The sequence below is a fragment of the Amblyraja radiata genome, chromosome 7 (genome assembly GCF_010909765.2).
Source record: "Amblyraja radiata isolate CabotCenter1 chromosome 7, sAmbRad1.1.pri, whole genome shotgun sequence".
Classification (NCBI taxonomy): Eukaryota; Metazoa; Chordata; class Chondrichthyes; order Rajiformes; family Rajidae; genus Amblyraja; species Amblyraja radiata.
The window spans coordinates 17,753,378-17,766,993 of record NC_045962.1 but is presented as its reverse complement, the minus strand read 5'-3'; the positions used below and the strand labels follow the sequence as shown (position 1 = coordinate 17,766,993).

The following is a 13,616-nucleotide window of genomic DNA, read 5'->3' as shown; positions in this document are numbered from 1 at the left end:
TGACCTCTGAGACATCCCCTAATAATGATGAACAGTATTCTGTTCAGAAAGAACTAGTACGCACACTGACCACCTATAGTCATATGCTGTTACCTTTAGTTGTGCAAAAATGATCCTTCAAGAGAGAGGAGAATGCGTGCTGTATTTGGAGGGCGTTTGAGATGTGTTTGAATTGGCAGCCTATTTTCCTTCAAGGTCTTTTAATTTCACATTTTCCACAAAATGCTTTTCTCGTCAGCATACAGCAGTTGCATAGTAATTTTTTAAATCACCTTCTCTAACTTGCACTTTATACAATAACAACTGATTTTGAAATGTTTGATTTTAGGGTGCATCTGGCAAGGCAGGAAAAGATGGTACCTTAGGGCAACCGGGTCCTGCGGTAAGCAAAGCTTGAATAGAAAATGAATATTGATTGATTATTCCTTTAATAATCCTTTTCAGGAAATTACAGTGCCACGACAGCTTCAAGACAAACACAACACCACGCTTTCATACATAACAAGTTAAAATACGTTAAAATACAAGTTAAAATACAATTAATTAAAAAAAAGTGCAGTTATTTATGCTCATTATAAAGTCTTATAGCAGCTGGTAAACAGGACTTCCTGTATCTCTCCGTTTTGCACATTGGTGCAATCAGCCTCTGGCTGAAGATGCTGCTCTTGATCACCTTCAGGGTATGGAGTGGGTGAGTGGGGTTTGTCATTATGGAACCTAGTTTCTTTAGAGTTCTGGCCTATATAATATATATAATATATAATTGTCTCAGCAGGTGAACATGCTATTTGTATCACCACATGATAAAAAACACAATCAACTAAACATGCACGCACTCCCCACTCTGGAGAATAAATTAATTGTTTTTGGTAAATATGACAGATAAGTTTAGAGGCCACACCAACATGTTTAAAATATGTCTCCATGCTATCTTCATTGCCGGCTACGCCATTGTTTAAGGACTCTTCTCCAATCTGTTTATTACAAGTTTGCCCAATTTTCTCCATCGCCCCCCCTAGTTTTGAGGTGACTGCCATGCTTTATGAACACACAACAGTTTAATAAATTTTAATCCAATTCTAGATGCATTGTATGGTTAAAAAATACCATGACCAATATTTTAGGTTCTAGAATTGTAAGATTGTATTTATCTTTCTTATATTGAAGACTTTGATCAAATAACCCCTTAAATTTCTGGGTAAATTTCAGCACATTCCTCATAACAATCTTTGGAAGCACGATGTTCTTGTGGTAAAAACAAACTACTTACCTCAAAGGCCAAACGCTAATCATAAAAGGCCAAGTGTTAATCACAAAAATACACTCTACTCTCAGTATTATAGACCTCTAAAGGATTTTGGTTATCATGTACACATTACACACTGTAATAGGATCGATTGTAATCATATATTGTCTTTATGCTGACTGGTTAGCAAGCAATAAAAGCTTTTCACATTACCTCGGTACATGTGACAATAAACTAAACTGAAGCTGGTTATAACGGGCCGAGGCATCCATTCATGGTGGTGGGTTGGTGGGTGTTGCACAGTGCAGCATTGAGCAGCATTAGGCAGCGGTGGGGAGAGAGTGAACAGTAAAACACTGTTGAAGGACATTCCATTGGGCCCGGGTTTGTAGCGGCTGCCACAGAGTGAGGTCCTGGGGTATTGGATGCAGCTGCATTGCGCCCCTCTGCACCCGCATCGCCCTGGCAACGTGTGCCTCAGTTGCCTGGTAACGGCGCCAGGCACTCGATGCACCGTCCCCTCCCCACTCCCACCGGTGAGCTGCCGGTCGTAGGTGCGGAGAGAGCGAGGAGCGTGAAGATGGCGTGAGTACCGGTCCCATCCCTGCCGCACCGCGTGTGGTGGCAGTGACTCTGCGGCTTCCCGGCCTGTAAACTCCCCCTGGTTTAACCCCCAACCCAGCTACCGCACTTCTTCCCACCCGGCCAAGGGTTACAACAGTTATAGTGGACAATCGGCAACAACTAACACCATTCCCATCCCCATAGTCTGTCATAACAAGGGTTTATTGTATGATTGCTGACAATCATATCGAGCCACTACTACTAGAAAGGCTTTTGAAGCCTCATATGTAGCTGAATTACCCCTCCAAGGGAGTGCTTTATCAACCAATATCAACTAACATTCCTAACACTCTTACAAAGTTGGGTCAGAAGTTTTCCCTTGCCTTGTTCATTGGTAAATGTAGTTGCAGAATTCTCAGCCAGACACCCAGTGTTTTATTAATGGAAATTTATTCAAAGTCTTAATGCCATTTCCTTTCTCAAAGGGCCGGAATGGTTATCCTGGAAACCCTGGCACACCTGGAATGAAGGGACACAGGGTAAGTTTCCTCGATCAGCTCCTTTGTCTTCTAGTTGCATAATTGTAATTGGATAACTTTGAGAGTAACATAATTATTAGCAATCATTCATTGTAAGAGCCTGAGCAATACGTAGCAATACGTGTGTACAGATTAATTAATGGTGTCTTTCTCAGGGTTTCAATGGACGTGGTGGTAGTAAAGGGGAAGCAGGACCACCAGGCACAAACGTAATTATGTCTGATTTTTTTTTTAATCAATTGCAATTTAACAGAACATTTAAAGAAAATTGATTTAAATAATTAAGAGTTCGGAATTATATTATTAGAATTGGAATTATAATAATTTTTCATATGATTCCAAACAGGGTGAACGTGGCCCACCTGGAAACAATGGCATGACTGGACCAATGGTAAGTAAGTCACAAAATATTGTAGTTATGATGGGTAGAGAGAGTGTGCACACTAACACATTTGCTGCACAACATCTAGCGTTTGAAAGTGTCAGTCCAATTGCAGTTTCCCTCAGCCATGACAGGGATGATGATAGGGTCACACAACATGGAAACAGGCCCTTCGGCCCAACTTGTCCACTTGCCCACACTGACCAACATGCCCCCTTTACACTAGTCCCACCTATCTGATTTTGACCCATATCCCTCTTAACCGGCTCTATCCATGTACCTGTCTAAATGTATCTTAAACATGGTCATCTGAAACATGGTCTGTATGCTTGTGTGGCCCAAAAGAAGGACAGGTCTATCCAAGGTACAAGTATTCTTGCACCTTCAGATGCATTTTTTCCTCTATCATTGCAAAATAGAATGGTGGAACAATCTATGCTCATGGATAAAATTGGTGTTAAATTAAATTTGGGGACGGTACAGAGGTAGAGTTGCTGCCTTAAAGCGCCAGAGACCCAGATTCAAACGTGTCCATAGGTGCTATCTGTACGGAGATTTTATGTTTAATTTGATTTAGTTTAGAGATACAGCGCAAAAATAGGCCCTTCGGCCCACCGGGTCCGTGCCGACCAGCGATCCCCGCACATTAACACCATGCTACACCCACTAGGGAAATTCTTACATTTACCAAGCCAATTAACCTACAAACCTATACGTCTTTGGAGTGTGGGAGGAAAACGATGATCTCAGAGAAAACCTGCGCAGGTCACGTGGAAAACGTACAAACTCCGATCATACAGAACCCATAGTTGGGATCGAACCCAGGTCTCTGGCTCTGCATTTGCTGTAACGCAGCAACTCTCCGGCTGCGACCATGTTTTCCTCGTGACTGCGTGGGTTTTCCCCAGATGCTCTGGTTTCCTCGAACACTCCAAAGAATTACAGGCTTGTAGGTTAATTTGGCGTCAGTGAAAATTGTAAATTCTCCCTAGTGTGTTGGATAGTGGTAATGTACGGGAACCGCTTGTCAGCAGGGACTGGGTGGCCGAAGGGCCTGTTTCTGCACTTAATCCCTTAATAAAACTAAATTAAACACCACGTGGTGTATTTATGGATGGAAGACACTGTCCTGCTTATTTTAACTATATTTTAATGGGGTGTGAATATAGTTGTCAAGGCCAGAAGTTGTCACCCACCTCTTAATTGCTCTCGTGATGGTGGTGTGCCCATTTGAACTACTGCCATCCTTCTGCTCAAGATACTCCCAGAGTATCTGCTGTTGAGTAATTCCAGGATTCAGGTCCTCAGATGATAAAGGAATGGAATATGCAGTATTTCCAAGCCAGGGTAGCATGCTGTTGGTGGAAGCCTTTTTCACTTGTCAGCTTCAGGTGTAAAAGCTGTGCGTTTGGAAGATCAGGTGGAAGAAAATAGCAGAATATTAAAACAAATTGCCAAAATAAGTTGAATAAACCAATTGTATACATCAATTCAGAATACAAAGAACCCTTTTAACACGAAGTATCAAAATGCTCCTTTCATTGCAGCATATGTTTCATGTGATACATATTGATAATACATTTTAATGCTGATTGTGGATAATTATTTAATTATATGTTGGCTGACATCTCCAGTTATATGAGAACCTAATTACACTCATCTAATTTTAAATTGCCTTCCTCTTTGTTTGTTACCTGAGGCCAGATTCCCAAATAAAATATCTTCGATAACTTCTGTCATGACAATAGATTGCCAGGTGAACGAGGGGAAAGTTTTTAGGATGCTCTCCAAGATTCTCTTTAAAAGCATAACATTCACTGACACAAGTCATGATCAGTCTAAATGGAGAATTGGCATTTAGGACGGCATTGAAGATCTTCAGCTTTTCCTTCCATTTCACACACAATGATAATTACATCGACTGCACTTCTCAATCTGTGCACTGGTTCCCACGGACAAACATTTCTGTTTTTCATGCAGGAATAATGTTGAAATGTACTTTATCTCATTAAAATTGCATTTATATTCATCATGCATACTAGGGGACTCCTGGTAGAACTGGTGAGAAAGGACGTGACGGGTTCCCTGGAACTGCTGTAAGTGCTGCTATTATCACTTGGCTTAGATAATGTCTATGCATCTGATATCAGTATTTTTTCCGATGTAACATTGATTAATATTATTTAAAGTATTTTTTAAACTTCAGCCGTTATAATGATAAAGGACTAAATAATGATTATAGCAACTGTAAACATTGCTCAGGTGCCTGGAATTTGATAGTTGGAATTGTATTGAAATTGACCATTTTGTCTAAATTTGAACTCTTTAAATTATGATTATTTCCTGTGATAAAATGCTGAGGTGATTTTATTCTTAAGATTCTCTAAGAAAATGATCTCTAAACATGAATCTCTTTTTTGTTTAGGGTGCACGAGGTCATGACGGAACTCCTGGTAAAACAGGTCCAGCTGTAAGTGAAGTGTTAATTAGTGCATTGTGTATTTTTGTCCCTTGATGTCTTGTTTACTTTCCTAACTCAAATATTTTACATTTTCTTCAAATACATTCTTCTAAAACTTCTGTTATTTTTCCATTTAGGGAATTCCTGGTACTTCTGGGCATCCTGGTAATCCCGGTAGTCCAGGCCGCAAGGTATGTTGATCAAAACATAATCCTTGACCTTGGATTTTTTTTTTTCACTTTGTTTTCAGGATCTGGGCAACGCTGACAAGGCCACCATTTATTGTCCATGCCTAAGTGCTTTTGTGATGATTGTTGTGTTAACCTTCTTGAAATACTGCTGTTCCTAGAATCTTAAAGAATCATACAATCATACAGCGTGGAAACAGGCTCTTTGTCCCAACTTGCCCACATCAACTAACATGTTCCATCCACACACCGTGTCCCATCTACACGAATCCCACCTGCCTGTGTTTGGCCCATACCCCTCTAAACCTGTCCTCTCCATGTACCTGTCTAATTGTTTCTAAAAAGTTGCGATAGTCCCTGCCTCACTACTTCCTCTGGCAACTCGTTCCTTACACATATCACCATTTGTTCCATCTAATGATGTTTCATCTTACTGTGCTGTTGAATGGGGAGTTCCAGAATTGAGATCCAACGACAATCAAGGATTGACCATATATTTCTTAGGGTAAAAGTTGGAAGGAAGGAAGGAAGGAAGGAAACCAACAAGTGATAGAGCCATATGCTTGGGAGGTGCTTTTTGAATGTCCTACATAAACAGTATATATTAGTTTTGGAGGTACAACATGGAAGCAGGCCCTTCAGATATCAGAGTCTGTGCTGACCATCGATTAGCCATTGACACTAGTTCTATGTTATCCCATTTACTCATCCTACACACTAGAGGCACGTTTTTTTACAGAGGTCAATTAGCCTTCAAACCCACACATCCTTGGGATGTGGGAGGAAACTGGAGCACCCAGAGGAAACCTGTATAATCACAGGGAGAAAGAGCAAACTCCATGCAGACAGCACCCGAGGTCAGGATCAAAGCTAGATGTCTGCCGCAGCAGGCAGCAGCTCTACCAAGAACTGCAGTGCAGTAGTAGAGGGTGCAGACTGCACCCATGGTGAAGGGAATGAATGTTTAGGGCAATTAATGGGATGTTAATTGAATGTATAGGTTGCATTGTGCTGGTTGGTGTTGAGTCAGTTGATGGTTATTGGCATTGTATTCATCCATGCAAGTGAAAAGTAATGTAATGTCTCCATATAGAAATTATGTCTTCGCATTTGATTCAGATTCTCCTCTCCTTGGGATAATTCATGTAATGCTTGGAGTCTACCCACATAACATTGAACTGGAAATCTTCTCAACTGAGATAAATGAAAGGTTCATTAAAGCTAAATATTGCAACTGCTCATTCAGAGATTTGATTTTTGTATGGCATAGGACTGGAGAGAATTAACATAAAGCAATTTACAGTAGGAGCACAGATTTCTATTATACTTTCCAAGTCAAATTAAACAGTTCTGCTGTGCTGTTGTTGTTTTTGACACAAGGAAATATGGAAACATAGAAACATAGAAAAATAGATGTAGGAGTAGGCCATTCGGCCGTTCGAGACAACACCATCATTCAATATGATCATGGCTGATCATCCAAAATCAGTACCCTGTTCCTGCCTTTTTCCCAATATCCCTTGATTCCTTTAGACCTAAGAGCTAAATCTAACTCTCTCTTGAAAACATCCAGTGAATTGGCCTCCACTTCCTTCTGTGGCAGAGAATTCCACAGATTCACAACTCTCTGTGTGAAGTTTTTCCTCATCTCAGTCCTAAATAGCCTACACCTTATTCTTAAACTGTGACCCCACGTTCTGAACTCCCCCAACATTGGGAACGTTTTTTCTGCATCTAGCCTGTCCAATCCTTTAAGAATTTTATATGTAGCAATTGATGCAGAACATATTTCCACAAATTCTAATATAAAATTTCTCAGTTGTTCATTGAGGATTAAATACTGATCAACATAAAAATGAGTGGATGTGGAGATGGTGTTTAGAGAGTCTAGGATTAGAAGTCATAGAATTAAAGGACGGTTTTTTTCGGAAGAAGATGAAGAGGAGTTTCTTTAGTCAGAGGATGGTGAATCTGTGGAATTCTTTTCTACCAAAGGCTGTGGAGGCAAAGTCTGTGGATATATTTAAGGCAGAGATAGATTCTTGATTAGTACGGGTGTCAGAGGTTATGGGGAGAAGGCAGGAGAATGGGGTTAGGAGATAGATCAGCCATGATTGAATGGGGGTGTAGACTTGATGGGCCAAATGGCCTAATTCTACTATCTCTTATGATCTTATGAATTCTTTCCACTGCTCTTCTCATGGTGTGTATTCATTTATTATAAGCAGGAAAGAGAGCAGATGGAGGCTTAGTTAAATATCTCATCCAAATATTGTCATGTCCAACTGCATACAGATGGAGGTGTTCTCCAAAATTATGTTCCAAAGTTTCTGTTGTTGTTCTATGAATTTCTGTATTTTATATATATTTAAGCCAACGTTTACACCAAATGAGGAAAGCCTTTGAATGTGTCAGATGGAAACACTACTGCACTAAGTGAATATCAAGTTACTTGACTAAGAAGTCTGAAAGGTTAGATTATATGAGATCCAGGAAGAGCCAGCCAGTCGTATACAAAATTGGCTTAGGGGTGGAGAGCAGAGGATGGCAGTGGAGGATAATGTTTCAGATTGGAGGCTTATGACCGGTAGTGTGCAACAGGGATTGGGGCTGGGTCTCCTGCTGTTTTCCATATATATGAATGCTTTGGATGAGAATGGAGATGGCATGATTAGTTAGTTTGTGGATGACACACAATTGGGCAGTGAAGCATATTGTCCAGACTTACGACAGGATCTAGATCAGCTGGGAATGTGGAATGGCAGACGGAATTTAATTCTAAATGTAAAGTGATTTGGTTTGGGAGTTAAACTGTGACAGGACTTACTCAATGAATGGCAGGACCATGGAAGTGTAGTTTAATAGAAAGATCTAGGGCTACAAGCCCAGGTTTCTTGAAAATTGGGCCACGGGTAGACATTATGGTGAAACAGGCATATGCACACTTGCCTTCATCTGTATGGGCATTGAGTACAGGAGTAGGGACGTCAATTTATAGCTATACAAACATTGGGAAGACCACACTTCGAGCATTGTGCACAGTTCTGGTCACTGCACTATAGGAAGGATGTCATTTACCTGGAGGGGAAGCAAAGATAGATGTTGCTGGCTCTTGAGAGTTTAAGTCATAAGGATAGACAGGATAGGCTGGGACTGTTTTCTCTGGAGTGTAGGAAGCTGAGGGGTGACCTGATAGGAGGCTGATGAAATCATAAGGGGCATAGATAGGGTAGATACTCTTATGGTAGGCAAGTGGAAAACTAGAGGGCATCATTTTCACGTGAGATGGGAAATATTTAAAGGAGACCTGAGTGGTAGGTTTTTCACAAACAGGATAGTAGGTATATGGAATGAGCTGCCAGAAGAGATGGCAGTGGAAGGTACAACTATAATGTTTGAAAGACATTTGAACAGGTACATGGATAGGAACGGTTTATAAGGATGTGGACCAAGTTTTTTTATGATGTATGTCCAACTTCAAATTGTTAAAGTTCACCAGCAGACTTAGGAACAGCTTCTTCCCCTCTGTTATCAGGCTTATGAATGGCCCTTTCATAAGCTAGGGTACTGCCCAATTCCCCTTTACCCCATTGTGGACATTGGACTTTGTATCTGGAAATGATGGGCTAGAATGCTGGGAACTATATTCTACACTTTGTATCATGAGTAGAGTTGAGTTTATTGTCACGTGTACCAAGACACAGTGAAAAGCTTTTGTCGCGTGCTAACCATTCAGCAGAAAGACAATACATGATTACAATTGACCCAGCCACAGTGCACAAATACATGATAAAGGGAATAACGTAAATAATGTTTAGAGCAAGTCCAGAAAAGTCAGATCAAAGAGAGTCCAAAAGTCTCCAATGACGTAGATAGTAGATCAGAACTCTCGCTAGTTGTTAGTAGGATGGTTGAGTTGCCCGATAACAGCTGGGAAGAAACTGTCCCTGAAACTCGACATGTGTGCTTTCACACTTCTGTACCTCTTGCCTGATAGGAGAGGGGAGAAGGGGGAGTAGCTGGGGTGCGACTCATCCTTGATTATGCTGGTGGCCTTGCCATCTATAAGATTGAATTGCTAAAATACATAGCATTTAAATAAAGTGTTATGAACCAAACTAACTTTTTTTGCCTTGCAGCTTGGATTATGGATAAACTATCTGAAAGATCACACAGTCCCGAGAACATAACCTGTCTTTCATATTTTACCTTGCAGGGTGACAATGGGGAGAAAGGTTCTCCAGGTACCAATGGTAATTCTGGACCTAGGGGTTCACCAGGTGTTAATGGCGGTGATGGAAAGCCAGGCTATGGGGTATGTAACCAACGTTCACTGAAATCTTGTACATCTGCCTTTCATTAACCATTTAACTAATGTTGGAAAATATCATCTGAAGGTTTGATGGTTTATTTTGTAGGGGAAACCTGGAAAAGATGGATTGCGTGGGGCAGCAGGGCTTCCGGTCAGTTTCATCAAAATAATTTTTTGTTTATCGTGAAAATATAGCAGATTATTGCCATGATTAAAGAGGCGAGAGTTGGATAAATGTTGTTAGCTTATTCATTTGGTTTGCATCTGTCAAATGAATATTATTTAATCTTTTAATGTGAATTATTTGATCTTTGATGGACTCAAAAACTGTCTTTATGAACTTGAAAGGACTGATTGAACCTCCATTGGCTTGTCATTTTGATCATTCAATTTGTCATATTAATTATATGTGTTTGTCGTTATCCAATGTTCAGGATTTAAACCTATGATCAAGAGTGTATCCTTAGCCAAACACTTCATTCATACCAGCTTCCCTTACTTTCTTAGGGTCACCCTGGCACTCCTGGAAATCCTGGAGCTCAAGGTCCAGTTGGTCATCCAGGTAAACCAGGAAACAATGGCCTTTCCGGTGCTCGTGGTTTACCAGTAAGTGCGAGAGTTTAATTACTTTATTTCATTAGTGTTAAGCCAGGAATATTGTGCAGATCGGACTGTGTTCAGAAATATGATTCTGATAACCAGGTTCAAATGGCAGTAGCATGTCTTCAGCACAATTACGAATGTTTAAAACAATTAAGCCACAGATCTACCTGGTATGTGAGTATTGAAGCATTAAATTTGTTCCTATATGCTCGTCCTCTGATGTAAATTACAGATAAAGAAAATAACATTATTCTAATTTACATGAGTTGTGAAAAATATTCTGAATGTTTAAAGATTGTAGCAATATGGGCCATGAAACAAGTCCGGGGATAAAACAGGTTGCATTTAGTTTAGTTTTAGTCTAGAGATACAGCATGGAAAGAGGCCCTTTGTCCCACCGAGTCCACGCCGACCATTAATTATCCATTCACATTAGTTTCCTTACTACAGACTAGGGAGAATTTACAGTGGCCAATTAACTTAGTTACTGAAGCAAATTAACTTACAAACTTGCATGTCTTTGGAATGTGGGAGGAAACCGGAGCAGTTGGAGAAAACCCATGCAGTTACAGGGTGAACATGCAAAATCCACAGACAGCACCCAAGATCAGGATTTAACCCTGGTCTCTACCGTTACACCACTGTGCTGCTCAAATACTATACATTTTAAATGTATAATAGTTTAAATAGCATATGTAGAATTGTTAAACAGAATGCAGGAGAAGATGATGGAGGGAAATAGTTATTTGCATAATGAAGACTGTGGAAATGTTTAAGAAATGAAGAATGATGTACAGCAAGGAATGTTTCAAGCATTATAATGGAAACATAAAGGCAACAATTATTTTTTTAGATCCTGTATTTTATTTAGTTTAGAGCTACAGCATGGAAACAAGCTTTTTGGCCCTCTGAGTCCATGCTGACCAGCAATCACCCTTGTACTAGTTCTATCCAACACATTAGGGCCAATTTATACAAACCTACAAACTCGCACATCTTTGGAATGTGGGAGGAAACCAGAGCATCCGGAGAAAACCCATGTGGTCACAGAGAGAATGTGCAAGCTCTGCACAGACAGGACCCATAGTCAGGATTGAACCCAGGTCTCTGGCGCTGTAAGGCAGCAGCTTTACCGCTGCGCCACTGTGGCATCAGTATATTCTCGCTTTATTTTAATAAAATTCTACAGGTCTTTTGTTAAAATATAATCTTTGATTTCTTTACAATATCATTATGATCCAGTCTGATGGACCATTGCAACAAAGAGTGGTTAGGTGGTTCTTCTTAGTCAGATTAAATATCAGATATTTTGTTACCGAGCAGAAGGAAAAATTACAATTGATTCCTTTCAGCCACCGTCGAGCTGCCACTTGCCCATTGATAAAAATAACTGGGCACTGATGGATTGAATGAGTAGAGACAAAAAACCCCAACATAACTGAAAAGAAATAACTGAAATGTTAGTAATAAATAGGCAATGGCTAAAAGAAAGAAAATAATTCCAGCAATTCAAACTATAACAAAGAAATACTGTACACAATTTGCAGGTTAGGAGAGTGAAACCATGTTGGGTGACAACAACAGCATTTCATTAGTACATATAAGATAGTATATAGATGTGGGCGGCACAGTGGCTTAGTAAGCTGCTGCCTCACAACTCCAGTGACTGAGTTCAACCCTGACGCCCTGGAACCATCTGTGTGGAGTTTACGTTTTCTCCCTGACACCAAATCAGTTTTGTCTGGGAGCTCTGATTTGCTCACATCCCAGAGATGAGCAGGTTCTTGGGTTACAGAGTCATAGAGTGATACAGTGTGGAACAGTCCCTTCGGCCCAACTTATCCACACTGGCCCACACGTCCCATCTAAACTAGTACCACTTGCCTGTGTTTGGCCCACATCCCTCTGAACCTGTGCTATCCATGTGCCTATTTAATTGCTTCTTAAACATTACGATAGTCCTTGCCTCGACTACCTCCCCTGGCAACACGTTATATACACCCACCATCATTGTTTGTTTGAAAAAGTTGCCCCTCGGATTCCTATAAAATCTTTCTCCCCCACCTTAAACCTATGTCGTTTTACAATTGGCCACTTTACAATTAACTAAATTGGCCACTGTTGGGCCGAAGGTTCTCTGTCTCAAAACTAAAATAATATTCCGAAATCTGTTTCGAAAGTACAGCATGCCAAAGACCATTGAAACATCAACTAAACACAAGGGCCTTCTCCACAGTTCTACCCCGTCTGTGGCTAATACACCTGCAAAGGTTGGCTTTAAACATATTCCTCCAGAACACAAAGACATTTGTCAGTCAAACCTAATATTTCAACTGGTTGTCTTTTAAACCAAAACAAAAGCAATTATTTTGCTGGCATTGTCAATTTTGTTTTTCTAACAAAAAAAAACTTTTCATTTCTTAAGGGTGAATCTGGAAAACCAGGTCCATCAGGTCAACCTGGAGAAAGGGGTGAAGCCGTAAGTTTTGTGCTTTTTTTTTGTTAACTTGGCAAATAGACATAATTACCAAATTATTGTATTTCTCTATGATGTTTTAGGCTAATCTTTTTGTTCACACAAATCTTAATAGATTAATCCAGCTCGTTGCAAATTCTGACGTATGCTAATACAGTAATTATGAAATAAATGCCTTTTTATTCTCTTGAGCCTTTTCTAAATGTACAACATGTTCTTTAACATGGATAAAATCACCTCAGACATATTAACACATTTTGTTATTTGTTTAGACATTATAACTCACCAGGACAGTAGTATTTACCAGGCATGTGCTTTGAGTAATTACTCAGGGTAGGCACTGGGCAGTCAATCCATTAAAAATTGTAAAAAAACGCGCTTGTGCAGAAAATTGTAAAACCACGCAGATTGGTCCTGTTGGCAGTCCGTCGACTTTTAAAAAAACTTTAAAAACAGCGCATGCGCAGATTGGTCTCCTCTCCTGTGGCCATGCGCAGCACCTTGCACACAGTCCACGGTGTAAAGACATTAGACAATAGGTGCAGGAGTAGGCCATTCGGCCCTTCGAGCCAGCACCGCCATTCAATGTGATCATGGCTGATCATCCCCAAACAGTATCCCGTTCCTGCCTTCTCCCCATATCCCCTGACTCCGCTATTTTTAAGATCCCTATCTAGCTCTCTCTTGAAAGCATCCAGAGAATCTGCCTCCACCGCCCTCTGAGGCAGAGAATTCCACAGACTCACCACTCTCTGTGAGAAAAAGTGTTTCCTCGTCTCCGTTCTAAATGGCCTACTCCTTATTCTTAAACTGTGGCCCCTGGTTCTGGATTTCAGCTGCCTCTA

At 40.4% G+C, this 13,616-nt stretch overlaps 1 protein-coding gene across 2 annotated transcripts in view; it reads left to right on the top strand.

Annotated features, from left to right (window-relative positions):
* Nucleotides 1–13,616, top strand: part of LOC116975081 (collagen alpha-1(III) chain-like) — a 126,761-nt gene that overhangs the window by 50,587 nt on the left and 62,558 nt on the right. For both annotated transcript variants that reach the window (XM_033023787.1, XM_033023786.1), the window contains 11 exons: nt 329–382; nt 2,296–2,349; nt 2,505–2,558; nt 2,696–2,740; nt 4,774–4,827; nt 5,157–5,201; nt 5,330–5,383; nt 9,597–9,695; nt 9,799–9,843; nt 10,200–10,298; nt 12,721–12,774. In XM_033023787.1, coding sequence (XP_032879678.1) covers nt 329–382; nt 2,296–2,349; nt 2,505–2,558; nt 2,696–2,740; nt 4,774–4,827; nt 5,157–5,201; nt 5,330–5,383; nt 9,597–9,695; nt 9,799–9,843; nt 10,200–10,298; nt 12,721–12,774 — 657 coding nt within the window. The remainder of the gene's footprint in view (nt 1–328; nt 383–2,295; nt 2,350–2,504; nt 2,559–2,695; nt 2,741–4,773; nt 4,828–5,156; nt 5,202–5,329; nt 5,384–9,596; nt 9,696–9,798; nt 9,844–10,199; nt 10,299–12,720; nt 12,775–13,616) is intronic.